At 51.6% G+C, this 27,912-nt stretch overlaps 1 protein-coding gene across 1 annotated transcript; it reads right to left on the bottom strand.

Moving 5' to 3' along the window:
- Nucleotides 1-44: 44 nt before the first annotated feature.
- Nucleotides 45-12,390, bottom strand: WNT8B (Wnt family member 8B). The gene is made up of 5 exons (XM_073354883.1): nt 12,355-12,390; nt 9,862-10,000; nt 7,830-7,955; nt 2,420-2,562; nt 45-602 (listed from the first exon to the last, which is right to left on the bottom strand). Exons 1-5 carry the CDS (start codon nt 12,367-12,369, stop codon nt 45-47), a joined length of 981 nt encoding a protein of 326 aa, XP_073210984.1. The 5' UTR covers nt 12,370-12,390.
- Between the last annotated feature and the right edge of the window lie 15,522 nt (nt 12,391-27,912).

Below are 27,912 nucleotides of genomic sequence, written 5' to 3'. Positions count from 1 at the left end.
AGGGAACGCTGCCAGGGGACAGGAGACGAGGCACCAAGATGACGTTAGGGTTTCCTCTTGAGCTTGCGAGTGGCCCCGCCGCCGCCGCTCCGTTCCCGCTTCTCCTTGCGGACGCAGAAGTACTTGGTGACCCGCTTTCGGCACTGCTCGCACCGCACAGCGCAGCACCAGTGGAACTTGCAGTTGCAGCTGGACACCATCTCGGCCCGCCTCTCCTCCACGGCCAGCCCGCAGTCCCCACACAGCCGCCGGCAGCTCCGCTTCTCCCACCGACTCAGGGCCTTGCCCCGCTTGAGGCACTCCCGGCCCTCGGTCCCCAGCAGCCCCAGGGTCTTGTTCTCCAGGCAGTAGTCAGGGGAGTCTTCCAAGTGGACCAGCTCCTTCTTGGAGATGGAGCTGAAGGTCTCGGCGATGGCCCCCCGACTGGCCGCACTGTTACCCACCCCTTGCAACAGATCCACTTTCAGGGCCTTGTGGTACTTCTCCTTCAGGTACGTGCCCACCTCCCGGAACTCGGGCAGCTGCAGCCAGCAGGTCTGGGTTGTGCAGCTGCCCGACACACCGTGGCACTTGCAGGTCCGCTTCATGGTCCCCTTCACCGCCTAGGAGACAGAGAGGATGTAATGGCCCATCAGCCAGGACGCTCTGGCGTGCTGGTGCATTACCGTCCCCGGAGCCACTGCGCCCAGAGGCAGCTGCCAGGAGAGCTCGCCATTTTCTAGTGAAAGGAGCGTTGTCGAGATAAAAATATGGAGCAAACCCCACACACACATTTACCCGTGTCTCCACCCAGTGTCTGAATGGAGTGATTTGCAGTGTGTGTGCACGCACACCGCAAACCCTCCCCAGCCGGCCAGCAGAGGATTAAGACCGAAAGGATTTGCAAAACCAAATGCTGAATGCAACTGTCGCTGTCGCTGCTGCACGTTTTATGGTGGCAATTCGCCACTTCCTGCAGTGCAGCTGGTGAGGCTAGCCTGCGCCAGGTTCCCTCTACAGCTAGCAAGGCCGTTTGCCTGCTAGCGCTGCACCAGGCTGCTGTGTTTGGGTTGCAAACATGACAGGGCAGATTTACATTTCAAGGAAAAGAGCCAAGCTGAATGGATCAGCGTTTGTTAACTCCCTTCCCTCTCTTCTGGTTAAAGGCTGGACCTCAATTACTTGATAATCCTTCTGAAACGCAGAAGGCATGGCTCCTACACTTTGCTGCTGCTTCCAGAAAGGAAACTCCCTCTTCAGCTTTCCTCAGTAGAGCTTCTCCGGAGTAGGAGATGATCTTCTGTGTCCACAGCTACACTAGGCCCTAATCCTGTAACTTCATCCACTGACTACACCATGGCGCCATGCAGGCACATGGGTGTGGTGCCCATGCAGACGAAGTGCCAGGATCAGGTCCCTAATCGGCACCCTTCTTCCCCTTCCCCCAGGGCTGTCAGCGCCATGTCCCAATAGATGGTTGTGAGCCAGTGCCTGAACTCTCTCACCCTCTGGGGAGTGCCCGGAGGCCCCAGGGGGGAAACTCATCCTGTTAGAAAACCTGTTGCTGTGTGCATTTTAACGAGCCTGATGCTCGCCACCTCGCAGCACCCAGTGTAGACACAGGCGAGTCGGGGTTAAAAACATGTCAGCCGGGTGTGGGGGAGCTGTCCTTGGGGTTTCCTACCAGCCCTCAACACCTTTTTGAAGCACGGCTGTCCGCCATATTAAGGGAAAAAAATGCTGGCTCAACCTCATCTTAGTCGAGATGTGGTGGGGCCCCAATGCCAAACACAGCAGAGGCAACCTGACCTGCCTGAAGCCAATGGGAAGTTTGCTATGGATGTCAGTGGGTCCGGGATTTCACGCCATGTGTTTTCCCAGGCTAGACAAGGCCAGGGCAGGGAGAGAGACGCCACCCAAGGGAGCTGGGAGTTGCCTAGGGAAGACCTGGGTTGCACTGGCACCTTCAGGGACAAAAAAGTGCAATAACGTGGCTCAGTATATAACTCAGAGGCGCACGAGCTGCTCATCGGCCAGGGCGGATGTCGAGTCTTTGCTGCTGGGGAGACTGGCTCTTTAGACCTGCAGAACCATTGCGCACGCCGCCCCAGCTATCAGTGGCCAGCGATCACTAGTGAGACTGAACTTCACTGGTGCAAGGCCCCGCACACCCTGGGACAACACTAGAGCTCAACAGAGGTGCAGCTACCTTGAGCGCTAGCGTCCGACAGCTGAGCAGGGGCTATTTCCAGCTGCACGCCCAGACCCCCCAAAGCTGCCATCCCTTCATGCCCTCCTGGCTCCGCAGGCCCAGCCCTGCTATCCATTCTTCTGCCTTTCTCCAGGGCAGCTGATCACTATCACAGTGAGAGACCGGGTACCAGAGGGCCTGGGGAAAACCCTCGCTTCCCACGGGCCTGTTGGAGAGAAGGGGGCTCACCTTCCGGCCAGCTTCGTTGTTGTGCAGGTTCATGGCTGCTCTGGCATCCTGTCCCGTCTCCAGGGCATCCACAAACTGCTTGGAAATGGCCTCCCCAAAGCCCACGTTGTCGCTGCAGCCACCCCACAGCCAGCCTTGTCCCCCTGTGGAGAGACACGAGATGGGCAGTTCCAGGGGCCTCCCACATGGCAGCCCCTGCCTGCCTGGCCCTGGGAGATAAAGCATGGCACGGGTCCCTGGGTGAGATGGCTCTGCCAGGGGATGGGGAGCAGCTGGGGTGCCACCTCTGGGGCATAGCCAGCCCACAGCCTGGTCACACTTCCAGATTCTCTCCTCTCACAGCCTGACGCCATTTTCATCCAGGTTTGGACGCTAAGTGAGATGGAGAGAGATCTCCCTCGGGAAAACAGCCACGAGCACCGGAGGTTGCGCTGGCCTTGTCTAGCCCGGGAATTGGAAGGTGTTAGCTAACATATGTAAACAGCCTAATGTAGATGTCACCACGTGCCTTTAACATGTGTTAAATCTTTACAACTGGCCCAGTTAAGAGAAGTAAATAGTGGGGTCCCCGAAGGGCTTGCACTGGGACTTGTGCTGTTCAACATATTCATAAATGATCTGCAAAAAAGGGGTACAGAGTGAGATGAAAAGTTTGCAGATGGTACAAAATTACTCATGATAGTTAAGTCCAAAGCAGACTGCGAAGAGTTACAAAGGGAGCTCTCAAAACTGGGTGACTGGGCAACACAATGGCAGATGAAATTCAATAATTAATGCAAAGTAATGCATATGGCAAAATAAAATCCCATCTATACATACAAAATTATGGTACCTAAATTAGCTGTTACCACTCAAGAAAGAGATCTTGGGCTCATTTTCAGTACTCTGTAAGCACTATGTTTTCAGAACACTGCAAATTTATAATAATCCTTCTCACTGTGCCTGTATCATCCTGAACTCATTCTCCAGCTTCAAAAGACTTAAAAATTATCTCCACTCATCAATGGGACAGACGCAACTGAATAATGTAGCTGTCCTTAACGTGCATCAAGACAATACCAGGGAACCTAGATATAAATAAGATTGCTGACAGTTTCATCCACAAAGCTACAGAGAGACATAATGTCTTTAACCTGGAACATTTAGTGAAGACAGCTTGTAGGTGATTGCAATGATTTCAATAGACTGTAATTCATGATAATGTAAGTATGTAGGTCATAACAACTGAATCATTATTAAAATAGTAAAGATACCAATGATAGACACATTCAGTAACTAGAATACGAAAGAAGTGTATAAATATGCTGAAAATAGCCTCCCCCTCAAACCCCAGCACACACACCTTTTAAAAAGCACCCACTGGCAAAACCAAAAGTCAGCGCCTATGCTGCCGGGTCTACACTAGGCTGGTTAGTGCGGGAGCGGACACTTTCCAAACCCTAGCCTTGACAGGCCCATATCTCCTCAGAACGGTTGGGATCGGGAGTCCCGCAGGGGAGAGCACAGCCCGAACGCCCAGCTAGGTGGTCAGAGCAGAGGCGTCAGGCTCCCTCAGTACAGAGCACCACGTCCTACTATGAATTGTGGCTGTGATACAAACAATAGGCATCCAGGCTCCCCTCACTACTACAGCATCTCTCCCACCAATGCCTGGGGCACAAAAAGCAAGGACACACTAGGGATTTTATGCAGTAACTAAACTTGTCCGTATTATTCCTCATTCAGTGCCTTACTGTCTCATTCAGCCTCACGCAGTGGGGAAATTAGCTCCCCGTTGGGGCCGTTGCTACTCCAGCCCCTCATTTCACTTCCTTCAGCCCCCTCTCTGCTTCTTCCCTTTTCCCCTCTCCGAGTCTGCAATGGGGTGTCTACCCCACACAGGGGTTCTCAGGAGCAGGAGAGCCATCAGGCCACCTTGCTGCACCTAGAGGGGGTGTCAGGCTGGATTTGATATTAGACCCAGCTGGGGAGGAGCTGGGGTGTCTTCATAAAAGCAGCCAGTGGAAACTAGCAAAAGGTATGATCCAGGGGAGGTCCTCAGGAGACAGGAGCGCCCTCTTCCTGGGAAGGCTGATTGAAGAAGGCCACAGGGATGGAATTAATCCTATGGTGGGCCCTGGAAAGGGGGCCAGGTGCACAGAGGCAGTACTTGGAGGCAGCCTTCCAGGAGAGAAAGAAGGAGCCGAGAGAGAAGCCAGAGGCCCAGGAACCAGAGGAGAGGCAGTGTTAAGCACAGGTGGCAGAGAACTGGCACATGCGGCTTGATGGTAAGAAGCGGCCCAGGCAAATAGCAGCCTGTCTGAAGGAGCAGAGATAGCTGTTTACTGCAGGGTCCCTGGACTGGAACCCAGAGCAGAGGATGGGGCTAGAGCAACCATCAGCAGGAGGCGCTACAGGAACCTGGCCAGCGATACCACAACCACTGCGAAGCGCTGCTCCGGCAGTGACTCAACTCCTCTAGTTGAGAGCATCCCTCCTCCTCTCTTCTCCTTGTAGTAACTCCAACGCCCAGCTCCAAAAGCACAACCTTCTACTCTCACCTGAAGTTACAGAGAATCTCCATGAGTGGTACTGGGGCTATGACATACAATCAAGCAGCTCTGAGTCCATCCAGCAGGGCCAATAGTGCACAGTAATTATAGAATCTCGGGGTTGGAAGGGACGTCAGGAGGTCATCTAGTCCAACCCTCTGCTCAAAGCAGGGCCAATCCCCAATTTTTGCCCCAAATCCCTAAATGGCCCCCTCAAGGATTGAGCTCACACCCCTGCGTTTAGCAAGCCAATGCTCAAACCACTGAGCTATCCCTCCCTCCTTTGCCAGCTCATTACAATAATAAGCAGGAGTTATTCACAGATCTGGTTGTCCCAGGGTTAGCTGTGTCTGAACCCCACCTAGGACTGATCACATTACCAGTAAGTGGGCTCTACGTGTGGTGCATAGAGTCTGGAGACACCCCACTAAACAATCAGTAAAGAGAAACTATTGAGAGGGGTGTGACTATCTACTGCCTTTTAACTATTTTTGACTTTTTAAAAACAAAATGCACTAGAATAAACAGTACAAACCCCATGTACTGAGACATCCTGCTCTGCAAAGGATGCAGAAATGCCTCCTGATTCAGCCAGTCTGCTCCCTCTGTGTGTTTGGGATTGCATCTGCTGACTTCAGTGAGTAGAATGACTGAGCGTGACTCCCATCAGCCCTGCACAGCCAGCACATCTAAGAGGGTGGGAGCTGGAGTCAATCCCCGCTGGGGCTTGATTACTAAACTCCATTCAGCTAGAGCCGGGCAAACCCTCTGAAGACTATCAGCTTGCACAGGTGCCACTGAGCCCACAATTGGCCTGCAGAGCCTTTTGGATAGGGGGGGTGTGGGAGCTGGAGAGAGCCCCGCTTGAAAAAACACTGTTGTGCTTGTAAACAAGCCACTATGAGCTGGAGTCCCTGAGAGCACTAATAACCACAGGACCATGTGTTTTATGCAGTGCAGAGTCATGCTTCCACAGCCTCCTGGATGCACACGCTGGGAGGCCAGAGTCGGGTGTGGAAGTGAAGGTGCCTCTTGCGGAAAGTTCCATAGTTTCTGACTATGGGCTCAGATTTGTGGCCACTTGGCATTGGGTGATCAGCAGCCCTATGGTTTGCATGGCATTTTGAAACTGTTTTGGCTGGAAGGTTCTTATTGAATGGAAAGGATTCCCATCAGCTGCCAAGCTGGTGACCAACCAGGGCACTCAGCAAACATGGGCTCCTCTCAACTCAGTGTGGAATGGTGCATGAGTCTCGCTGGTGTGATCCTCCCAAAATCTCTGAGGTTAACCCTGGTGTCTTCCTAAGGGTTAATCCATAGAGCACGGGCTCCCTATGGAACTGCTTGGCTTCCACTGTGATGCTCTCCCATGAGCCCTCTGTGAGTGACTCTCCTGCAGGGTTTTCCCACTGAGCTTTCTAAATAATGCCACAAAGTGCAAAATAACGGTCACAATTAATGCAGCAAATAACATGGAGGTTGAAGAATCCATATTGATCCAAGGTGCTTGTAACAGGGTTGAGTTGCAATGTACAGAGGGAGATGGTGTGACTGCAGGAGTGAGAAAGTCCAGAATAAAAGGAGAGAAATACATCTAACCTTGTGTGGGGAGGATAACTAGAGCTGGTCAGAATTTTTCCCATGGAAAATTTTGAGTTTTCTGAGCAAAAAAATCAAAAACTGAAATATTTTATTCTGAAATGCTGCTGCAGTGCCTCATGGGAATTGTAGTTCAGGGGCTTCACATGCCCATTCTCCTCCATGGTCTGGACTCCCTTGTGGGACTACATCTCCCATGATGCAGTACTTTCCCCTGTCGTTAAGGGGAAGCCATGTATCATGGTAGTCACATGGCGTGGTTCATCATGGGAGATGAAGTTTATCTGAGGACCCTGGTCCATAGAGAAGAATGGGAACATGATGCTTCCAAATTACAACTCCCATGAGGTACTGTGGTAGCATTTAGACTAGACATATTTTGGTTTTCGGTTGAAAATTGAAAGGATTTTTTAAGTTTTCAGGCATTCAATTTTTTCAACAAAAAGTTGAACTTTTCCATGGAAAGCAGACACTTTTTCTTTGCAAAAAACAAATTTTGTCAATGACCCAATTCTCCGTCAAAAAAACATTTTCAGGGTAAATTTTTTTAACCAGCCCTAATAATAAATTTCTGCTTTAAGCATTAATATCCTACCCTGCTCTGACATGCTGAGTGATTTCTGGCAAGCCACTTTGGCCAAAAGTTTCAAAAGTGGCCATTGAATTTTGAGTACGTCAATTTTCAGATGTCAGTGGTCCTGAAGGCTGGTCGTCCTACCACCCCACCAGCACCAACCCAACATACTTAAAAATCTGTGGCCACTTTTAAATCTATTGGCCAATGAAGCCAAACTGGCAATGACTGAGCCACCATGGTGAGTGTGTGAGGTGTCTGTGTCTGGTTTGTGAGTGGTCTCAGAGTTTGTGACTGGTTAGACTTGTGGAACTTGATTCTCTCCTCATTTTTACACTGGTCTTGCTCCATTGGCTTCAATGAAGTTATTCCTGATTTACACCAGTGTATGTGAGGGGAAAATCAGGTCTGGTTGTGTGTGTGTTTATTTTTCTTTTGGGGGAGTTAAGAAAATTAAGGAAGGGTTGGACAAAGCTATAAATTCAGGGCTAGCTCCTCGGCCGGTCTGAACTGACTTGGCTCCATTGACTTCCATAGAACTAAGCCAGCTCGCACCAGGTGAGGGTGCAGCCCTGGAACACTTTCTTTCTGGAGCCTTTTTGCCACTGGGGACCAAGGGAAGAAGCTGTTTCTCCAGGCTCTAGGGGAGAAGTGGAGAGACACCCAGGGGGTGAGACACACAAATTGCAGCTGATCTGCTTCTTACCGAGCTGCCCGTTGCGGGAGTCATCACAGCCGCAGTTGTCGAAGTCCCCAAGGCTGCAGTTCCGTGTCAGCGTGTACATGACGCCCGCCGAGCTGATGGCATGGACAAAGGCTGTCTCTCGGTTTGCTGCCAGGCACAAACACACGGGGAGGGAAAGCGCTAAAGGTTTCACTATGGGCTGTGTGGAGCAGAGCCAGCTGCTGCCATAGGGGAAGAGAATATTCCAAACGCAGGTCGCTGTGGCTCTGAGATGAGGCTATGTGGATTGGGTTAACCTGGTTTCTTTTCCTCCCTGTCTGGGGCCCTTTGGAAAGTAAAAGGCAAAATGCTGCCCTGCCAGGGCTATCCCACTGTAGACAATAACGTCAGTTGATGTCGTGCTGGGGAAACGTGCTGGGATCGGCAGCTCTGCCATTTGTCCCCAGACAGGGCACAGCATGGGCACTGCAGGACAGGGCACAGCATGGGGACCAGCAGGGCGAGCCTCACCCGTATGGCCCTGCCAGTATGCCTCTGCTTTGAGATGGAGGGACTTACCGCTAGGGTTGTTTCCGTGCAGAGTCATGGCCTCTGCTAGGACCAATGGCAAAGGGTGACCAGTCAGGGCCCACTATGATGCTGGCACCAGGGCACTAGGACCTGGGCTGAAATGATCAACTAATTTCCCTGGGGGCCCCAGGTGATAACAACATGTGGCTCATCTCCAGGACCAGCTGGGGCAGGATTTCAGCTGGCAAGCTAGAGAAAGGCCTGCTAGCTCATTGCCAATTTTCCACACCCCCACCCCCACGCTCTGGCTCTCTAGACCGCTGCTGATCCCCCAGGGTCTGGACCGTGAGCCTAGTGCCAATCCCCAGGAGCCAGCTCTACTGTAGCCCATTCCCAGTCCCCTGGGGCCTGGCAGCCACGTGGGTATCTATGACAGGTTTCAGAGCAGCAGCCGTGTTAGTCTGTATCCGCAAAAATAAAAGGAGGACTTGTGGCACCTTAGAGACTAACAAATTTATTTGAGCATAAGCTTTCGTGAGCTACAGCTCACTTCATCAGATGTATTCAGTGGAAAATACAGTGGGGAGATTTATATACACAGAGACATGAGGTTTCTCTGCGTATATAAATCTCCCTACTGTATTTTCCACTGAATGCATCCGATGAAGTGAGCTGTAGCTCACGAAAGCTTATGCTCAAATAAATTTTAGTCTCTAAGGTGCCACAAGTCCTCCTTTTCTTTTTGTGGGTATCTATAAGAGTCAGGTCTGGGGCAAAGGCATTTCCTGCTGGTTGCTGGGGGGAAGGAGAAGGGGGTGGAGTGGGGGATCCATTTCCCTGCCCACCATGGGAGGCTCTGGCAGGCCCCAGCAACCCGCCCGCCTACCCTGCAGCGGTGCTGAGGCAGGAGAGCCGCACTGGGCAGCGATTGGACCTCAGCCCCCTGGAAGCTGCGCTGGGGAAGACCGCCCTGTCGGCCTGATCACCAGAGCAGAGCCATGGAGGAGCTTCTCTTTAGCCAGCTCCCACAGCCCTGTTCTGAGTCTCTGTATCCACTCACCCAGCCACCTCCCCATCCCTGCGCGTGTCCCAAGGACAGAGGCCAGGGCTGGCTCTAGCCATCTCTTCCCACAGGGGCTTTCAGCTGATTTGTCTCAGTTCCTCCTCACAGGGGGTGGCAGGCACCGAGGGTAGAAACCTCCCCCAGCTGTGTGTGTGTCTGTTGAACCCAACCCCATCCTTGCCCAAGTGGGGGCTCAGCAGGCACACAGCCCTGCTGTGGTGATGTTTGCCATGTCCCCATGCCACTGTGCCAGCCGTGGTCCGGACACACCACGCTAGAGCAATGCCAGGGCAAGCCATGGGGAGAGCAGAGAGGACAGAGCCAGCCACGGGGGAAAGGGCCTGGGAAGGATGTTCCCCGAGAGAAAAGGGAGGGAGGGCCTAGTGGGAGAGACGAAGAAATCCTCAAGACAAGCAGGGGCCTGTGGGCTCTAACCTGGGGCGAGGGGGTCCCATGAGCTATAGCCAATGCTTTCCTTACCACTGCGCAGCCCGCCATGGCTGGAGAGCTGCAGCGCTCTCTCGGGGCAGTTCCAGCGGTCCCATGCGAACTGGAATTTGCACTCCTCAATGCCGCTCTGGGCCCCGGCCGCCACGCTGCTGGAGTAGATGAGATACGCCTGCACGGGGAGGGCAGTGGGTCACAAAGGGCCACGTGTCCTCGGGCGGCTGCACCACCTGGCACAGGTGTGCCCCCCACGGGCAGGGCTCCGGCACAGCCCAGCAGCACCTGGGAACCACAGCTCCGTTTTGCACCTGGATATTCACCGGGAGGCGGCGCCCTCTGAACAAAGGATCAGGAGCCAGGAACTGCACCGTGCTACTCCCAGATGAGTGGGGCCTTGGGCCAGTGCCTGGTGCCTCGAATTTTCCAGGGGTAGCAAGAGGATGATCACCCTGACCCGCCTCCCAGGGAGTCGTAAGGCTAAGCAGCTGGTGGCGTGACTGGGTGCTGACAGTGTGTGGTGCTGGGTGTTGTCTGTATTTCAGCTTTGGGGGTTATGTGGGAGGAGCTAAGCGGCAGGAAGAACCGGTAGGCCAGCCCCAGAGAGGACAGCTCTTGCCCTCTCCAGACCAGCACAGGATGGGGTTTGCCCCCAATGGACACCTCCAGTGTTACTGAAACACAGCCTAAAGGCATTGACAATGAACTAACTTTCCCATCTCCCCAGGGATCAGGGATCCTCAGAAGCAGAGGGACCAGACAGCGTTGGCTCTGCTCTGACAGAACAGCTGGATCCTCAGCTGGTGTCTAGTCCATGGAGCGACACTAATGTCCCCCAGCTGAGGATCTGTCCAACAGGATCTGGCTGCCCTGCGATGGAAGCCCAGCGTTAGCAGAACTCGAGTTAGCAGCCCCTGGGTTTGCTAACCTAGGGCTCGAGTGTCTACACTCCTTTGTAGCCCCAGGTTAGCAACTGTTGAAACCTGGGTTCCAAGCTGGGGCTCCATTGTCTACACTACATTATGCGGGCCCAAGTCAACCACCCATATCCCAGACATCCTAGCGCCCTCCCCAGATGTGGCCACTCTAGCCCACTGTTCATGGTGCAGTGTTGGAAAACTTGACTGCCCAGAGCACGAAGGAAGTCAGTCTGTGGGATAGTTTTGGCAGACTCCCAGAGCACAAGTTCAGTGGGGCTGAATCTATGCTGCACGGCATTAGGGCTTGAACCCTCAGTCCCGGCTTGACTCAGACTTGGATCCTTGGTCTGAGGCCTGGGTTAGCACGATTTGTGTGTGGATGGAAGGAGGGGTTAACATCTGAACCTTGGGTTTATGTGGCAGTGTAGACATATCCATAAAGACAGGCTGACATAATGTGCAGTCATTAGTGCCATGGGGCCTAGTGGATAGAGCACAGCACTGGGACTCAGAAGACCTGGCTTCTATTCCCAGCAGGGTGCTATACGATCTTGGCAAGCCAGATCCCTCTCCCTGTGCCTCAGTTTCCCTCCATGTAAAATGAGGGATCATGATACCGACCTCCTTTGTAACGTGCTTCGAGATCTGCAGACGAAAAGAGCTAGGTATTGTAACTTGCGACGTGCAAAGTGGTGTCAAAATGCAGACATTCAGCGCGTGGCAGAGGTGTAAATGACCACACTGCCATACTTCACATGAGGGATCCGGACTGGGATGGCTCCGCTCACGCTGGTGTCAAAGGCCTGATTCTCCCTAGCCTCATTTACATCCGTGCAAAGGGAATGTGAAACGCTACCCCCTGTGTGAGTGAGTGGAGAGTTCGGATGTGACCTTTTTATACCTGCTTGGTGCAAACGCCCCACTGGTTGCCCGGGCAGGGGTCTGGCCTAAAGGAATCATCTTCTCCACCCTCATCCACCTCTCCCCATCCCTACACTGCTTCCGGGGCCACCCGCTGAGCCTTGTGCTCAAGGCAAAGCCCTCACGTCATGCTGTTGTGATGCCGTGGGTCATCAGGCTGTAACTCTAGTGTCACCAGGACCCATGTCCTTACAGGCCAGATTGCAACACCCTTCATCCCAGGCCTAAGGGACTGCCCCACCTGAGGACGGGTGACCCCACCCCTCCCCCATGGTGGGACTGTGCCTGATGTCCCTTAGCTCTCCAGGGGGGGAGCCTGGCATTGTAACAGTTGACAAATGGACCCTGTCTCTGCGGCCAGGCAGTGGGGGGCCTGTGGGAACAGCCAGCTAACCTGGGTTACATGGGAGCTAGAGGCCCCAGAGCCTGGAGTCCATGGGCACAGCTCTGGGATCCGGCCCCCCAGACAGACGCCCGTGTTCCCTGTGAGCAGAACCGATCGCAGGCCAGAGCACAGTGATGGGCACCGGACAAGCAGCCTTATCTCCTCCCGACCCTCCCCCAAGTTCCCTCTGGCTGGCATGCTGTGTGGGGAGGCCAGCAAGGCGGCTGGAGGTGGAGGAAAGGAACGAGGTGCCCCTGAGGACTGACTGGAATCCGAAGTGCAGATCAAAGGGATTTCTCTTACCTTCGGGCCGGTCATCAGGAAATTATTCACTGACCTGGAAGAGAGAGAACAGGCCCTCAGTGGTGAGGAATCAGCGCAATGCCGACCACGGGAATGCCAGGAATTCTGCAGTGCCCTCACCAGCTCGGAGCAGCATTGGCCTTCCAGCCCCTCCCCCTGGGGCAGAGAAGCCCCTTCCCCCTCCTAAGAGCCCCTCCACATCGGGAAATCACCTGCTCGCTGCTGGCCCATCCTGGGCTGTGACCCCCTCGCTCCTCTTCACAGCCTGGGGCAGGACCCTCCTCCCCCTCCTCATAATTGCCCCCACTCTAGGGCAGTGCCCCCCTCCCCTTATCACCGCACCCCCACCCTGGGGCAACTCCTGCCCTCCCATCCCACCCCCCTCTTTCTTGCACGTCCAGTCTTTTACCAGTCATTTGATTTCCATTTGCAGGCATTTGGCCAGCTGGCCTTGGTGGGAATGACCCTCCTGTGCATAACAGAGCCCAGCCCCTGCCCTGGGACCAGCCATCCATCCCCACTGCACAACCCCTGGATGCTGCCCCAGCATACTTAGGATCTGGTCCCATGCGCACCAGCGCCACCTAGCCAAACCAGAAGGTAGCACACATCTAGCTCCACGAGCAGACAGACAGAAAGGAGGGATTCCTATGTTCTAGGCTCATGCTCTAACCACCTCCTTGTTCCGCTGGACCCTGCTACCTCTAATCTAATCCAACTTGAACCCGGGTAAGTAGCTGCAGTGTTGTCAACTTCTATATATTATTCTGTCTGACACTATTTAGGGTTGTCTTAAGGCCCCAGCTCCTGGAGGCATGTGACTATGAGAATCTCGGCTCTCCTCGTGAGACAACAGTAAGGTTCTAGCCCTTGTAGTTACAGAGAAAAGCTTGAAAACAATGGCTACGAAGCCAGAAGGCAAATACAAATAACGTCAATATTGGGGTTTTTTTTAAATCATAAGCTTTCTTTTAATCTCTTACTGTCTTGGGCCAGACTCACGATTTTTTGAATGCTCAGGGGTGGCTTTACTGTGCTTGGTATCATGGCTCCCACTTCTAGCTGGAACGGGAATCAGACATGATGAAAGACCGTGAGAAAAGCTATTCTCCCAGCTCATGTGGAAGTAGAAAGAAGCTTCAATGTCATAAAGCCACTTTGCCCTGATACGGCTTTCATCTGGCTCTCCCTGACTTGAGGCAGGCATGATTCAATGATTATTCAGGGAAGTCCTGCCTGGCTTTTCCAAATGGAACCATCAGGCCTTTCAAGAGTCTCCCACCATTGCTCTGTTCCCTCTGCTACACCCACTCCTCCAACCTGACCTAATTTCTCACTCTTTATTTATAGCTTCTTGAGGCCGCAACTAGGACCAGGTCCCCATTGTGCTCGGCGCTGTACGTACCCATAGTGAGAGACAACCCTGCAGCACTTACAGTCAAGACAGACAGAGAGTGGGAGCGGAAACAGAGACACAATGCCTGCCACAGGAGATCCAGCCAGAGCCAGAAATAGAAGCCAGCTCTCTTGTCCTAGCTGCTAATGTCATAGAGCTTGAGGCCAGAAAGGCCCACCAGATGATCCAGTCTAACCTCCCTAATCTCACAAGCCACCAGCCCCACCCAGCACCTGCACGCTAAATCCAACAACCAAAATGAGACGGTCACACTCTGTCAGTCACACCCTGTCTAGCTAAGGTACAGAGATTGCCCCCATCACTATCATATCCAAGCACCTCACAATTTCTTCAGTGTATGTAGCCTTATAACACTCCTGTGTTACCTCAGTCTTGTCTTTGTATCTACTGAAATCTGGCATGTATATCCTTTGGACAGACAATACTCATAGCCAGAACTCTGATTGACTGAAGGGTCCAAGGGCTGGAGTTAGTGGTTTGAACATTTTCTCCTTCCCAAAGGTGTTCTCCCAGTGGCATCCCCAGATACTGGCTGCTGTCAGTCCAGGAACAGACTATAATATAGTCTGACTGCTGCTGTGGAGCTGGCTATGGTGTATTGAAAACTGTGTAAAAGTTGTGATCTATCACTTTAAATTCTCAGGGGTTTTCCTGATTCTGCTTGCAGGCTAGTGGGCTCTGGGAAAGCATGGGATCAGAGTCAGTCTGCAGCCAGCCAGCCTAGAATAAGGGGGGGTGAGTTGTGCCTCTCTCTTTTATGGAGCAGCCTGCTTTGTCTCTCTCTGTTTTGGGGCTCTTGTGTGTTATCGTTCTGGATTCTAAGAAGTAAAGTAGTGTTATGCTGCAACCTTCCAGGAAGAGTATTTGATGTTTTTATTTAAATTCTCTGTGTATGCTGTGAACATAACACTGTCAATCCTCAGTAAAAAGCTAGCAGGCCCCTGCATCTAATGCCCTATTTTTGAACAAGTTGGGCAAGTGGAATTTGGGGACGACTGAGGCAGGACTAGAGCTTTCACCTTCATTGGCAGGATGGTGGTAGCAGAGCAATGGGAAGGCAGAAACACAAGCCTGGAGGGTGTCCACCTGGAATGCACAAGCAGATCTCTCAACAGTTTAGAGCAGAAGTTCCTGCTCTAATCAGATCGCAGAAGACATGGCTGGAGGCATTCATTGCTTTGAGAGGTTCAAGGGCTTCCTACCAGTAGGCTGCTCTGGAGACATACGGTAACTGCATCTCATGATTTTGAAACACTTCAGTTCCTCCCATGTCATAAGTAGAAGCAGGGGAGAGTAGGAGGCATGTCTGCCTTCATTGCCCCAACTCCCACAGGATTAGCTATTTGGATGTGTATTACAGCAGCCTCTAGACCAAGATCAGGGCCCCATGGTGCTAGACACTGTGCAAACACATACCCCAAGACAGTCCTGCCCCAAAGAGCTTACAGTTCACATAAGGCAATAAAGAAAAGAAGCAATCTGCCGAGGGTCACACAGCAGCTCTGGGATAGCTCCAGGAACAGAACCCCCGTCCTCAGCTGCTAATCCAACACATTGTCCACCAGGCCACAAGAGAACAGGACCCTCAGGGAGCACGTGAGACAGAGCGGGGAGTTAATGAACGGCAGAGCGCTGAAGAGGAGGGAGGGAGGGAGTGACAGCACAATGGAGAGAGAGACACAAGAGAAAGTGAGAGAGGCAAAAACAGTGTGAAAGCCACAGACAAAGAGATCACCCATTAGACACTGGTGCATTCTACAGGCACAGGCTGAGCCCATGTCAGGTGTTCAGGTGGGGGGCCAGGGCTGTGAAATACCGTAGGGTTTTTATAGTGGGAGAGCGAAGAGACAGAGGGGCACAGAGACTATGTAACAGACCGATGCAAACCCATCTCTTATCCTCGTGAATCAGCAGCCCCATCCGACTACTGCCGACATCAGTGGAAACCCTCATTACGTCACTCGCAATCCACACACCAAGGAACTGAGCACAGCACAACCTCCGCTCGGCCTGGCCCGTGCTGGTATTTAATAACTGTGATCATCTCAGAGTGACAGAGTCTGATTCTCCTCTCCCTTAGCCTGGCAAACCAGGAACAACTCTGGCAGTCCCAGGGCCAGATCCTCAGCTGGTGCCAAGCCGCGCAGTGCCATTAAAGACAACAGACCTATATACACAGTGTCTTCAGCTTAGGGGAAACCCTGTGGGAGTGAGAAATGAATCAGGCCCACAGCCTAAGCCTCAATGCAGACCTTACACCAGCCAAAGAAAGAGAACAAAGTGCCTCACAGGCTTAACAATTCTTACCTTATCAAAAAGGCAAACATACATCACTAGCCTTATTTCTACTGTAGAAAGACAGATGCCTCATTGCGCCAGGGTGCAGGGGAGGGCGAGCTGATTGGGCAGGGTGGGCAGGAAGGCAGCAACTGAGTGTTCGCCCCTCTCATCTTGTGCCTTGAATACTGTCATCTCCCCTTTTCAGGGCTTGCATTCCAGTCTAATCAAGATCCAGGCCCCCCTGGGCTAGACAGTGTACAGACCTATATTTATTGACCGGCCCTGCCCCAAAGAGCTTATGCTCTAAGTAGACAAAGAGGAGGGGGCAGAAAGGAAGCATTAGTATCCTCATTTTATAGCATGGGGACACTGAGGCACAGAAAGGTGATGACCTGGCCAAGGCCACACATGGCGGGAGTCAGAAATTGAATCCAGCTGTCCGAGTCCAGGGCCCTCCTAACTGGATTTGGCTGTTTGGGTTCCGATGCTGGCTAACAAATTGTCTAGAAAAATAGTGAAAGTACTTTGGGGGGAAAAAATTCCTATTAAAAAAACCAAACAGTCTCCCCGAGGAAATTCCATAGAGAAAACTCTGTAAAGAGCATGCATGTTAATATTGGATGGTTAAGTACTCAATAGTCACAAGATAGCCCATGATTACAATCTAGCCTCCTGGAAAAATGACATAACTCTTTCTGTGTCATTTTGCTCAAGGGGAGCAGCTTTCCAGTACAATCATGCACCTTGCTGTATGTGACTGCCTCAGATGGGCAAGGCATCCAGTACAATGGTGCCTCGTGTTCTGCCTTATTGCACTGAGATGAGAAGGTATCCAATGCAACTTTGCAATTTGCTGTGTTATTGCTTCCAGCTAGCTAAACACAGATAGTAATTTCTTACCTTTATAGAGAGCCTAACGTGCTTTACCAATATAACCAGCGAACACACAGGAGTCACCTAACCCTCCCGTTAGATGCAGCCAGCTCTGGGGCAGAACGTGGCAGCTGGTGAATGGCTCCTGACCACACTACACCATGGTTTATGACAGGGAATTAAGAATGCTGTTTCCAGCTGAAACTACAGGGGGGATTTTAATGTGACGAAAGCTGGGATTTCACCAGGAATTAGGGAGATTTGCCCTTCATTTTGCAACAGTTTCCATGTTACCTTTAATGAACACACACAGTCAGGATTTTAACTTTAGGTCTCATACCAGAGGGCAGCACCTCCAATGTACAGCTCTCCATGATGCCGGGTTGCGGTTAGGAAGAGCTCCCCTACTGAATCAGCGGCAAAGAGTCCTGTGGCACCTTATAGACTAACAGACGTATTGGAGCATAAGCTTTCGTGGGTGAATACCCACGTCGTCGTATTCACCCACGAAAGCTTATGCTCCAATACGTCTGTTAGTCTATAAGGTGCCACAGGAATCTTTGCTGCTTTTACAGATCCAGACTGACATGTCTACCCCTCTGATACTTGCCTACTGAATCAGTAATACCACCCTGGGTTTTCAGCTCAGTACCAACCCAACCTGCCCTTGCTTTGCTTGGGAGAGCTAAGGGGCTCACATCTGGACTGCAAACTTTATGCGCTTTATTAGGAGCACCAACAAGCCTCAGCTGAGCTCAGGGCCCCTTTATGCTAGGTGCTGTACAAACACTTCATAAGAGACAGATAAAGGAAGTATAATTTCTATTTTGCTGATGGGGAAACAGAGAGTTAGAGATTTGCCTGAGGTCACAGAGGGATCATGTAGCAAAGCCAGACACTGAACCCAGATCTTCTGAGTCTGAGTCTGTCCTTCTTCTCAATAGCCATACAGCACTAGAAATTGCTCCTTGTAGAGACAGAGAAAAGCAAAGGCTGGCTGCTCCCTGAAGCATCCAGCTGCATGGGGGTTTTCCAGGCTGCAGTAGCTGATTGTGGCTGAATTTCCCCAGCCTTCTCGGTGTTTGTGCTGTAGAACTCAAGGAGCTTTGTGTGAGAAATGGTGGAATGCAGGAAAGTGACTGAAAACCCCTTCCCCATCCAAACTGCACATTGCGCCAGGGTGCAGGGGAGGGCGAGCTGATCGGGCAGGGTGAACAGAAAGGGAGCAACTGAGTGTTCTCATCTCGTGCCTTGAATACTGTCATCTCCCCTTTTCAGGGCTGGCATTCCAGTCTATTCAAAGGCTGCTTCTGGGAACATCCTTCTGCTTTGAGCTCTCCCCCCCTCTGCCTCCCTCTTCTCCACTGCCTCCAACACGGGCCTTCCATCCTCCCCTTGGAGGCCCTTCCTTTCACCCCACCTTCCTGACCCGAGCCGTTCCAGCCACTGACTCCTCCCTTTGCTCTGCCAGCCGTGCCAGCCTCCATCTCCTGCTAGTCTGCTTCTCCCGCCGTCTCCTGCACCCTTTCCCCCGGCCTCTCATGGAGGTGTGAGAAAAGTCACTACCTTACTCTGCTTGCCATCCCTCCTTCAGACTGCCAGGGTCCCTACAGACTCTGCCAGCTGATCCCAGGCTGAAATGACAGCCTACTCTGCAAAATGTGCCCGTGTCACCACTACCTGTGTCACACCCACTTGCTGGGTCTCGTCCTAAATTCAGCCCGGGCACTGTCGGGGGTAGGGACTGCTTTCTTATTGCTCGTCTGTACAGCGCCCACCAGGGCTGGGCCCTGGGCCTTGATTGGGGCCCAAGGGAACGACTGTCATACAAGAAATCCGCCTAAACAGCTGAGATTGGCCAGGATTATGGGGCTGGTTTAGATCTGGCACTGGTGTAAATCAGGCGTAACTCCAGTGGAGTCAGTGTTCTGTTGCTGATCAGAATCAGGCCCCATTTTATTAAAGTTATGTACGTGCTGTTGCAGCTGGGCTAGTGGGCTGAGGCCGTGCTGAGCTCTCAGTGCTCTCTGTGCTCGTGCTCCACTGGCTAGCGGAAATATCGGTGCCGCTGGGGACTTGTTGATTAATGAATTATTATTATTGAGGTAGCGCCTGAGCCCCCGGCATGGCCCAGGACCAATTGCGCCAGGCACTGTACAAACACAGCTCAGAAAGACTGTCTCTGCCCCAAAGAGCTGACAGTCTAAGTGCATCCGGCCAGATCTTTAGCTTGTGTGAACTAACGTGGCTCCATTAAAGTCAACGAAACAATGCTGATTGACCCCAGCTGAGGATTTAATGGCGAGTTTCTGGAAGGGATCTAACCTCTCCTGCTCCAGGGCATGAGCCAGCCTCAGATAACAGGGGCAAGAACTTCCTGCTGCAGGGGGTTCTTGCCCCTTCCACTAAAGCAGCTGGTGCCCGCTGCCATCAGAGACAAGTCACTGGGCTACATGGGCCATTGGTCTGATCCAGGCTGGAATGGTTCTGTTCCCAAGGATTTGCAAACTAATAATCCCAATCAGACCTACCACTGTCACCTTTTCACCAGCCAATCTCAAAGTGCTTTAGAAAGATGGGTAGCCATAATACTCTCCATTTTACAGGTGGGGAAACTGAGGCACCGAGCAGTTGACTTGACCAAGGCCACAAAATGAGTCAGTGACAGAGTAAACCTGACAGTGGCATCTTGCACGGAGAGAAGCCAAAATGCCATCTCTCTCCGGCCAACCTCTTTGCTTCTGTATCTTCAGTTGGGTCGCCCAGGAGAGGACATATCTCCTCCCCTGGGCAGGCAGGCGATCAAATTATTTATAGATTGCTAGATTCCGAGGCCAGACAGGAGCATTGGGATCATGTCAGACCCCCTATATAACACGGGCCAGAGACCCAGAAAAACATCCCATCTGGATTTAAAAATTGCCAGTGATGGAGAATCTGCCACACCCCTTGGTAAATTGTTCCAATGATCTTTAACTACGTGGATCCCATTCCTTTTAAAATAGAGCTCAGTCCCGTTTTATGAATGATGTGGATGCTGTGTACCATGGATCAGGGCCCATTGTGCTAGGGGCCGTACAACCCCACTTTCTCCTAACCCTGTATTTTAGCAGCTAATGAAGCAGGGCTGTGTGCCTCTCTCCATGGGCTAAGCCTGTGGGAGGGTCGAACTCAGCTGGAAAAGGCGGTGAGGTAGTAGGTGTGGCAGTCCCATCAATCAGCCTCTTGGGGACAATGTGGTTTTAGCAGTGCAGAGGAGAATGAGGACTCATCAGATCCCAAGGAGCCATGAGGGATTCAGAGAACAGCCCAGGTGGTCTGATCCCCCCACAACTCTTCTACCCGTGCAGATCCAGAGGTCGCCCTGCTGCTGTCCTGTGCTCCCCCAGCCCGGTTATATGCTACATTCCACAGCAGGGCTCTCTGGCAGTTCATGCTGCCATAAGCACCTGCTCAGATTGCAGGTTGGAGGCTCCTCAGGGAGCATGTCCCAGCCCTAGCCCTCGAAAACCCAGGGAGCCCTGAAGGCTTGTGGGGTGGAATCATGCAGCTGTGAGGGGATGAGCCTGAATTTTGGCTGGCTTCCCACCCACTGCCCTTCCATGGCCCTTCTCTCCTCATTCATTTCCCCCCATCTGGGCCATGTAACAGAGGGGAGCGAGGAGCTGCCTGTAGCCAAGAGTGGGCTCATGCCGCAGGGCAGCTTGCAGAGATCTAGGGCTGCGTCTGCAGGGGAGCTGGCAGGCAAGGTTCCCCACTGGCATACACGTACCAAAGTACCACTGCAGCCAGGCTAGCACAGGGGTGTCTTGGGCTGGCTGGCGGAGCGCATCCCAGCGGGGCCACATACTTGGGTGGCCCAAGCCACCATCCATGCAAGCCCAGCCCCGCTGCCGTGGTTAGTGAGCTAGCTGGAGCAGAGCGAGCGCGGGTACCTCTTCGCCACCTGGGAACCTAACCTCCCAGCGCTGGTGCAGATGGAGCCGACGCGCCTCACTCCTCTGGCCTACCAGCTTCCACTTCCTCCATCAGCATTACGTGCAGCCAGCAGCGTCACTGACCCAACAGAAGCAAAGCGGCTATACAGGGCTGCTTGCCAAGTGTCGCCGTCTCCCCCTCTCACCCCACCACCCTGTACTTGGTGCTGAGCCAACCCTGCTGCTGAGCACCCTTAACGCCCACTGGAACTGGTGGGTGTCGAGGGTGTTCAGCAGCTGCTGGGGTAAGGGATCCAGGGGCTCTGTTCTTCCACTGTGCCTGGACTCCGGGAAAGCTGCTCGCCCCCCAGCTTTTAAATGCAGGATCCAAAGGGCTTTAGCCAGAGACCTGGCAAAGTTCCCCTTCTCAGCACTGATCCCCAAGCCCTGGCAGCAATGAGGGGAAGTGGTCCCTGGAGAACTGGTGAACAAAGCTCAGGGGCAGAGCAGCTCCCTTGCCAGCATCTTGGCCTTCCAGGGAACAGCCTGCACTTTTTACCAGTCTGAAATACAGACTATTTATCAGTTGGGTGAAGGGAGCTGCATTGGGCAGCAGGATCAGGGAGATCTGTCCTAAAGGGGCACAGGCCCTGTGGTCTGTGCTTGGAGCCTCGTGGCCCAGCCAGGCCTGCCCATGCCACGCTGCTCCCAGGAGGGTAGAGTGAGAGCAACGGGTCTTTTCTCGCTGTGTGTTTGCAATTCAGGTCGCCTAGTGCTGTGAGCCTTGGGGCGTGTGGAAATGTATAGGGTGCTGTCCTGGCGTGAGGAGGAAATGGAGCCTGCTGGGGACCACCCTGGCTGGGCATCTCCTCAGGCTCCCTGAGAAACACCGCAAGAGGCAGTGCCATTCATTATAGCTGGGGGCAACCTCCTAACAACACCAACACAAATGTTATCCCAGCCTTGGCAGCACTGGGACCCGGCAGTAGCACAAGCCCCTGAGTGGGCCCCTGTCAAACAGAGCAGGGAGGATACCAGTTTGGCTTCCACAGAGTAGGACGCGGCTGGTGCCAGCGGGCAAGGAGTCCTGCCCCAACCAATCACCTAGCCCTCGATGAACAACCCCCAGGAAACAGACATTTCCTCCACTGAAATCAGGAACTCTGTCAGCTGGACTCGGATTTCACAGGCCAAGGACTAGGACTCTGGTCTGGGAATCCAGCAACCTGGGGTTTAGCCCCAGCTCCACCTGTTGCATGAGTGAATCAAGTCCTTTCCCTCTGCTGCCCTTTGTCCAGTTTGCCTGTAAACTCATTAAGGCAGGGACCCCTGTCTGTAAACCCTTGTCTGTAAACTCATTAAGTAGAGATAGCTCAGTGGTTTGAGCATTGGCCTGTTAAACCCAGGGTTGTGAGTTCAATCCTTGAGGGGGCCATTTAGGGATCTGGGGCAAAAATTGGGGATTAGTCCTGCTCTGAGCAGGGGGTTGGACTAGATGATCTCCTGAGGTCCCTTCCAACCCTGATATTCTATGACTTGCATGTCTAGCACTGAGCACAATGGGGGCTTGGTCTCTGCTGGTTGCTTCTGCAATGTAACTAAAGCGTATAGTCTTGCCAAGCAGTGAGTCTGACTGAACTCAGGTTCACGTTTGCTAGCTACAGCTCTGTGCCAAACTGCTTGCCCTGTACTTTTCAGCTAGCCAGCATGGCTTCTCCGTCACTGTATGGAGGGCTATGTCTCTTCACAAAACCCCTGGGACTAATGGTCCTTCAGCAAGAGTAGGGCATAGATTGTGAATGAGGTTGCAGCATGGTTTTGTGCGTCAGATGGGGACATACAAACACAATGGAAAGCCCTAGTGGGCCTTCAGGGCAAACGACACCCTCCCTTTCTTTGTCCCCACTTCTTGAAGACCAGAGCAAGATTAGGGCTGTGTTAAAATCTCCTACCACCAGCTCAGGTCCAGGGTTGCGTGAGTGTAAACAGGGCACCACCCTCTCACCTAATCCTGCTCAGCGCAGTTCTCGAGGACATGGGGGAAATGCTAGTTACACTCTTACCGACTTGGTTGAGCCAGGATTTCACTGGCTAGGAATAGAATACAGCTCACTCAGCCGGGCTGCCAGGGGTGAAGCTGATCCAATGGTAGCAACAGGGGGAATATTTAGACAAAATTCCCCAGTGGAGGCAGACCTAGGAGAGGGAAGGAAGCCCATCCTCTCCTGTCATCCTTTTGGATCAACAGAAGAGCTGCCTCCAGTCTGAAACTCCTCTCTGGCATTGCTAGATACTTTGCTTCCCATCTCCTTGGGAGGAAACCCCAAACACTTCCTATTCAAGAGTCATCAGTTTGCAAGCTACTTGCAGTGATCTCTGTTTAGGGTCCACCATCATCTGTGTCTGAACTGTAGTGGAGGTGGCTTTGGGAGAGGAGGATGGTAATGCACGAGTTCAGAGTTTATCTAAAACATAAAAGACCAGATCGTCAGCTGGATCAATCAACATAGCTCCACTGGTGTTGAGGATCTGTCCCTTTAAGGAGACAAGTCAGAGTTTGCTACAAAGGCCGTATATTCCCATTCACCATCTGCAGCTGAGCAAACAGGAGAGTCCAAATGCTTTTATTAATTTAAAGGGATAGATTTTTTGTGTGTGCTGGCTGCTCAGTGGTTTGAATGGCCTCGGGACAGGATCATAGCCGTCAGGGATGGAAGAGACCCATTATAATAATATACTCTCTAGTGCCAGCAGCCTCTAGCTGTAACTGTTAAAGCTGCGGAGGATTTGGTAGCAGGGCTATGAGACGGTTTGGTTATGAGGAAGATTTGCTTCAGAATGGACAAATCTATGGGTGGGAGAGTAACTGGACACTCTTCATTGCTTAGTCAGAGAAGCAAATAAGGTTAATACCAGAGCCAAATTCTTTGTGCTTCTTCTTCGCCAGTATGATCTGATTAATGAGACCACATCTCTGTGCTGGCCACACACCACAGGGAGGTATGTAGTCCATTTGCCAGTGGTGATGAAATGTGATGTGATATTGACAATACCCATTCAATCATTTCTTCACTGTTTGCAGATGCAAACTGCTGCAGATCTCATTCCCCGTTTGCATACATCTATGTTACACTAACTTCAGTTACTACTTATCCACGCCCATTGTAAAGGAGAGCAGAATGTGGCACTAGGCCGGATCCTCAGCAGGTGTAAATTAGCGCAGCTCCTCTGACTTTAAAGGAGCTATGGCGATTTACATTAGCTGAAGATCTGGCCCAATGTACACAGAAAGGCCGGCTCCTGTAATCACTCCCATGCTGCAGCAAAACTGTCCGCTGTTTCTAGGTACCTCACACTCCTCCTTTCATTCCTCCTTCAAGTGCCAGGCGAGCACGCCATGGAAAAAGTAGAATCAAAAGAGCTCAGGAGTTAGAAGGAGAAAAGTCCGATCTTGGATGTCAGTCCATGCCTGACCCCTGGACTAGTACAAGTTGTTCCTCTAAATGCTGCCATATTCATTTAGGTCAGGTTTCAGAGTAACAGCCGTGTTAGTCTGTATCCGCAAAAAGAACAGGAGGACTTGTGGCACCTTAGAGACTAACCAATTTATTTGAGCATGAGCTTTCGTGAACTACGGCTCACTTCATCGGATGCGCATCCCTCCTTTTCATTTAGGTTAAAAAACAAAATCAGGACAAGGTGCAGGTGATGGTGCTTAGTTTCATCATATTTTACAAAATTATAATAACATTAAAAAATAAATAAGTCTGAAGTCCAGCTCCTCAGCTGGTATGACCTGATGCTGCTCAGTGGAAGCCTATGGCTATTTACACCAGCTGAGGATCTGGTCCAGTGCATTTTACATGGCTATAACGCAAACAAGCCTTCGGTGCTTTCATTATGTTTACTCTCTGTCTGACCAGACACATAGGCCCAGATCCTCAGGTGGTGCAAATCAGCATTGAGATTAATGGGGCTACACCCGCTGCAAATCGGGCCCGGGGATTCTGAGGCAATCTTGTTTTAAGGTATTTCTTTGATATCTGCTCCTGAAGGGACTTGCTTAGAAAATGGCTATAAATGATTGACTCATATTTATTTCTTATTTTATTTATTGCAAGAATAAAGAATGGACCCAATTCACTCCCAAAGCCACTCACACGCAAGAAACCTCCCTTCCACCTTCGGAATAATGTAAAACCAGCGACACTGAAAATTAGTGACAAAAATCATAATTTAAGAGTAAAGAGCAAGTTGCAATGATACATTATTCCCAAAGACTGCAAAAGGAGAAGCGACTTCTTAGCATTTGGGTCTTTACATTCACTTTTTTTCTTTTCCACTTTTTATTCCTTTCCCTCCCTTACCATATCTTATAAAATAATTTAACCCCAATGTTTTGTTCTAACACCAGCCAACACAGCCATTTTAGCAACAGCATCAGTTTTAAAAAATACAGACACAAACCCTCCCCCCCCACCCCCCCAAAATCCCAATATCCTGTCTGCTCTGATGAGTAGAAAGTGGAATCTTGTTATTTTTAAAGCTACCAGATCAGGTGAAGAACAGCTAGGAATGGGGGTGAGGGTGGAGGGGAGGAGAAACTAAACTGGAAATAGTCTCTGAAAATCCCTGTCTCTTAGGCTGTCAGTGAGCCTTTCAGCAAAGCAGGACGTTACTGGGCCCACAACTTTTTCCATCAGGTGGAAGGTTTCCAAAGACACAGAGGGCATTTAGGCATGAAAATCAATGGGGTACGAGCCCTTAACTCTCATTTGTGCCTTGAGCTTTTCCTAACAAACTCCGATATTCTTCTTTAACGTCTTCTAAATCTGTCCATACTGGGTGATGAGGAATATGTATATAGAAGGGGGGTGGGGAGGGGATTGGCCCCATATAGGAAGATTTGCTATGAAGTGTCACTACAGAATAATACCTCTTCCTGCTATCCAGGAAGGATTTACCTCTAGTTTGGCATAGGAAAGTATTTGTGAGTTTGCCGTGTGTGAGGGAGGAGGGAAGGTCGGAGCTGAAAGAGGATTCCCTCCTTGTTTGCAGCAGACCGGGAGTAACTCTCAGGCAGTTAATTTGGTGTATTCCTGAGTCCTGGTGGCTGTATGTTTGATATTCTTTCATTTATACACGAATAGCTCCGGAGCCCAGGGCTCTGAAGGTGGGTTCTGACCCATCAACGGGAGAAGCCTTCCTTTTTGGGTAGGAATGAGCCGGTAACTCGCAGAGCATATTCCCCAGAAGGGGAACAGAAATAGAGGGTCCGACAGAGACTTTGGCACCTGATAGGAATTTCAGATGAACAAGAACCCCCAGAACTAGGTCATGGGAGTCCATCCCCCTGCCAGGGCCAGGCAGGTGCCTGTTGTCTATGGAATGCTGCTGCATCCAGTCTAGCTTTAATCTTTGCACCCTCTTCGGAACACTTCTGGAAATTAAACACAAACTGACAGGACCGGGCACTAGGCCCCAGTGAAATGATTGCGTGTTCGTGTTAGGAGAGATTGGGTTTAATTCGGCTGCCCGGGTCCAGACAATGGGGGATGATTAGTGACACAGAACCTGTAATTAGACCATAAAGCTAAACTCCAGCAGGCTCTACAGTGAAATCTTCATCTCAGACAATCCAAATATGCTCATTTCAGACCATAAGCCCTCCTACCCAGAGCCAGCTCAGCCACATCTGGGTTTCATCATGGTCCTATCGATGTATCTGTCTAGGCATTTATACCGCAGTGTAGAACCTGAACTTTTAGCCCCGGGCTGCTCTACTGGGGAAGAAAAGTCCTGGTTGATTAAGACAAGAACCACACGGACTGTGAATCTCTGGCAAAGAAGAAGTCCCTGGTTCTCTGCTTAGGTCTTCTACCCACTTGGAAATGATGGGCTAGGTGCCCCTGGACTCTCCTCAGTGGAGCTACACTACTTTACCCCCGCTGACAATGCAGTCCAGTGAGTTTTAGAAAGGGACAGAGTCGTTCTCTGCTAGATAAAACCTGCCCGGCAATGAGAAAGTTTGGACTCAGTCAGTATCAGACCTTAGTAAAATGCCAGGGAAGGAAGGGATGATTTCTCAGGAAGGCAAAAGGGAACATTATTAGCTGTCTCTCGGGGTGCGTCCCAGCCACCTGCCCATGGCACAAAGTGAGATGCTCTACTTACCAGGCCTGGCAGAAGCAGAGGAAGGAAATGAGAAGGAAGATGCATAGATAAGGGTCCATGTGAAACATAATCCAAATGGTGAGGGGAGAAAGGAGATCCTAAAATACTGGGCTATCAAAAACAAAATAAGGAAGGGATAGGGCTATTTTCCACCCAGCACTCCCAGTACAATAAGGAGCTGCATGTCCCCTGAGTCCCAACTTCTATGGAGGGTGACCAATCCCAAAGTGAGAGCTAAAGGGGGTGGTGAAATGGAGCTGCAGAACTGCCGAAGAAGAGATTATCTACTTAATTAAAGATTTTTTTTCCCTAAGTCCTTCAGCCAATCAGGACACAAGTGCCAGAGAGAGATTGAGCTGATCAAAAGAACACCCCAGGTTCCTCGAAGACAAATGCACCACGAAAGGGATAAGAGGGGGAAAAATAAAAAGAGAGAAAGAAAGAGACAAAGCAAATCCCTCAAAATAATCACTGGATGCAATCTCCACCAGCACCACCCCGCCTCTCCATCCCCCCCAAAGGCAACGGGGAAGGGCTTGGATTGCACGCCTTGATCTCCTGCCTTAGAGACTTCATTTGCAACCAGGAGTTGTGTAGATGCATGTGCACGGGAGAGAGAGAATGTGCTCTGCTTCTGGGAGTGGGGGCCACTCAACTGGAGGTCAGAGTGGGGCACCCTGAGTCTGCGGACCAGGCTGGGATGTGGGTATATTAAAAATATCCCTGCCAAGCTAGGAGGAAATAGAACCGATTCCTAGAGCCAGATGGCCTTCCTCTTTCAGGGTGACCTGCCCTCAGATCTGCCTATCCCAGCTCCCCTTTTGGAGCTGCCCTCCTTTGACTGGCAGGGAGGCGTCCCCTGGGGGTCACCACCAGACTTGGCAGTCACCCATCTCA

Source organism: Lepidochelys kempii, chromosome 7, assembly GCF_965140285.1.
Source record: "Lepidochelys kempii isolate rLepKem1 chromosome 7, rLepKem1.hap1, whole genome shotgun sequence".
Lineage (NCBI taxonomy): Eukaryota > Metazoa > Chordata > Testudines > Cheloniidae > Lepidochelys > Lepidochelys kempii.
This window is presented reverse-complemented; position numbering and strand designations above follow the sequence as displayed.

Excerpts from the sequence above, each read along its gene's own strand:
- WNT8B (XM_073354883.1), bottom strand. Across the intron at positions 7,956-9,861 it reads CCATGGCGGGCTGCGCAGTG|CAAACCGAGAGACAGCCTTT; the intron begins GTAAGGAAAGCA and ends TGTGCCTGGCAG. Across the intron at positions 603-2,419 it reads ACAACGAAGCTGGCCGGAAG|GCGGTGAAGGGGACCATGAA; the intron begins GTGAGCCCCCTT and ends TCTGTCTCCTAG.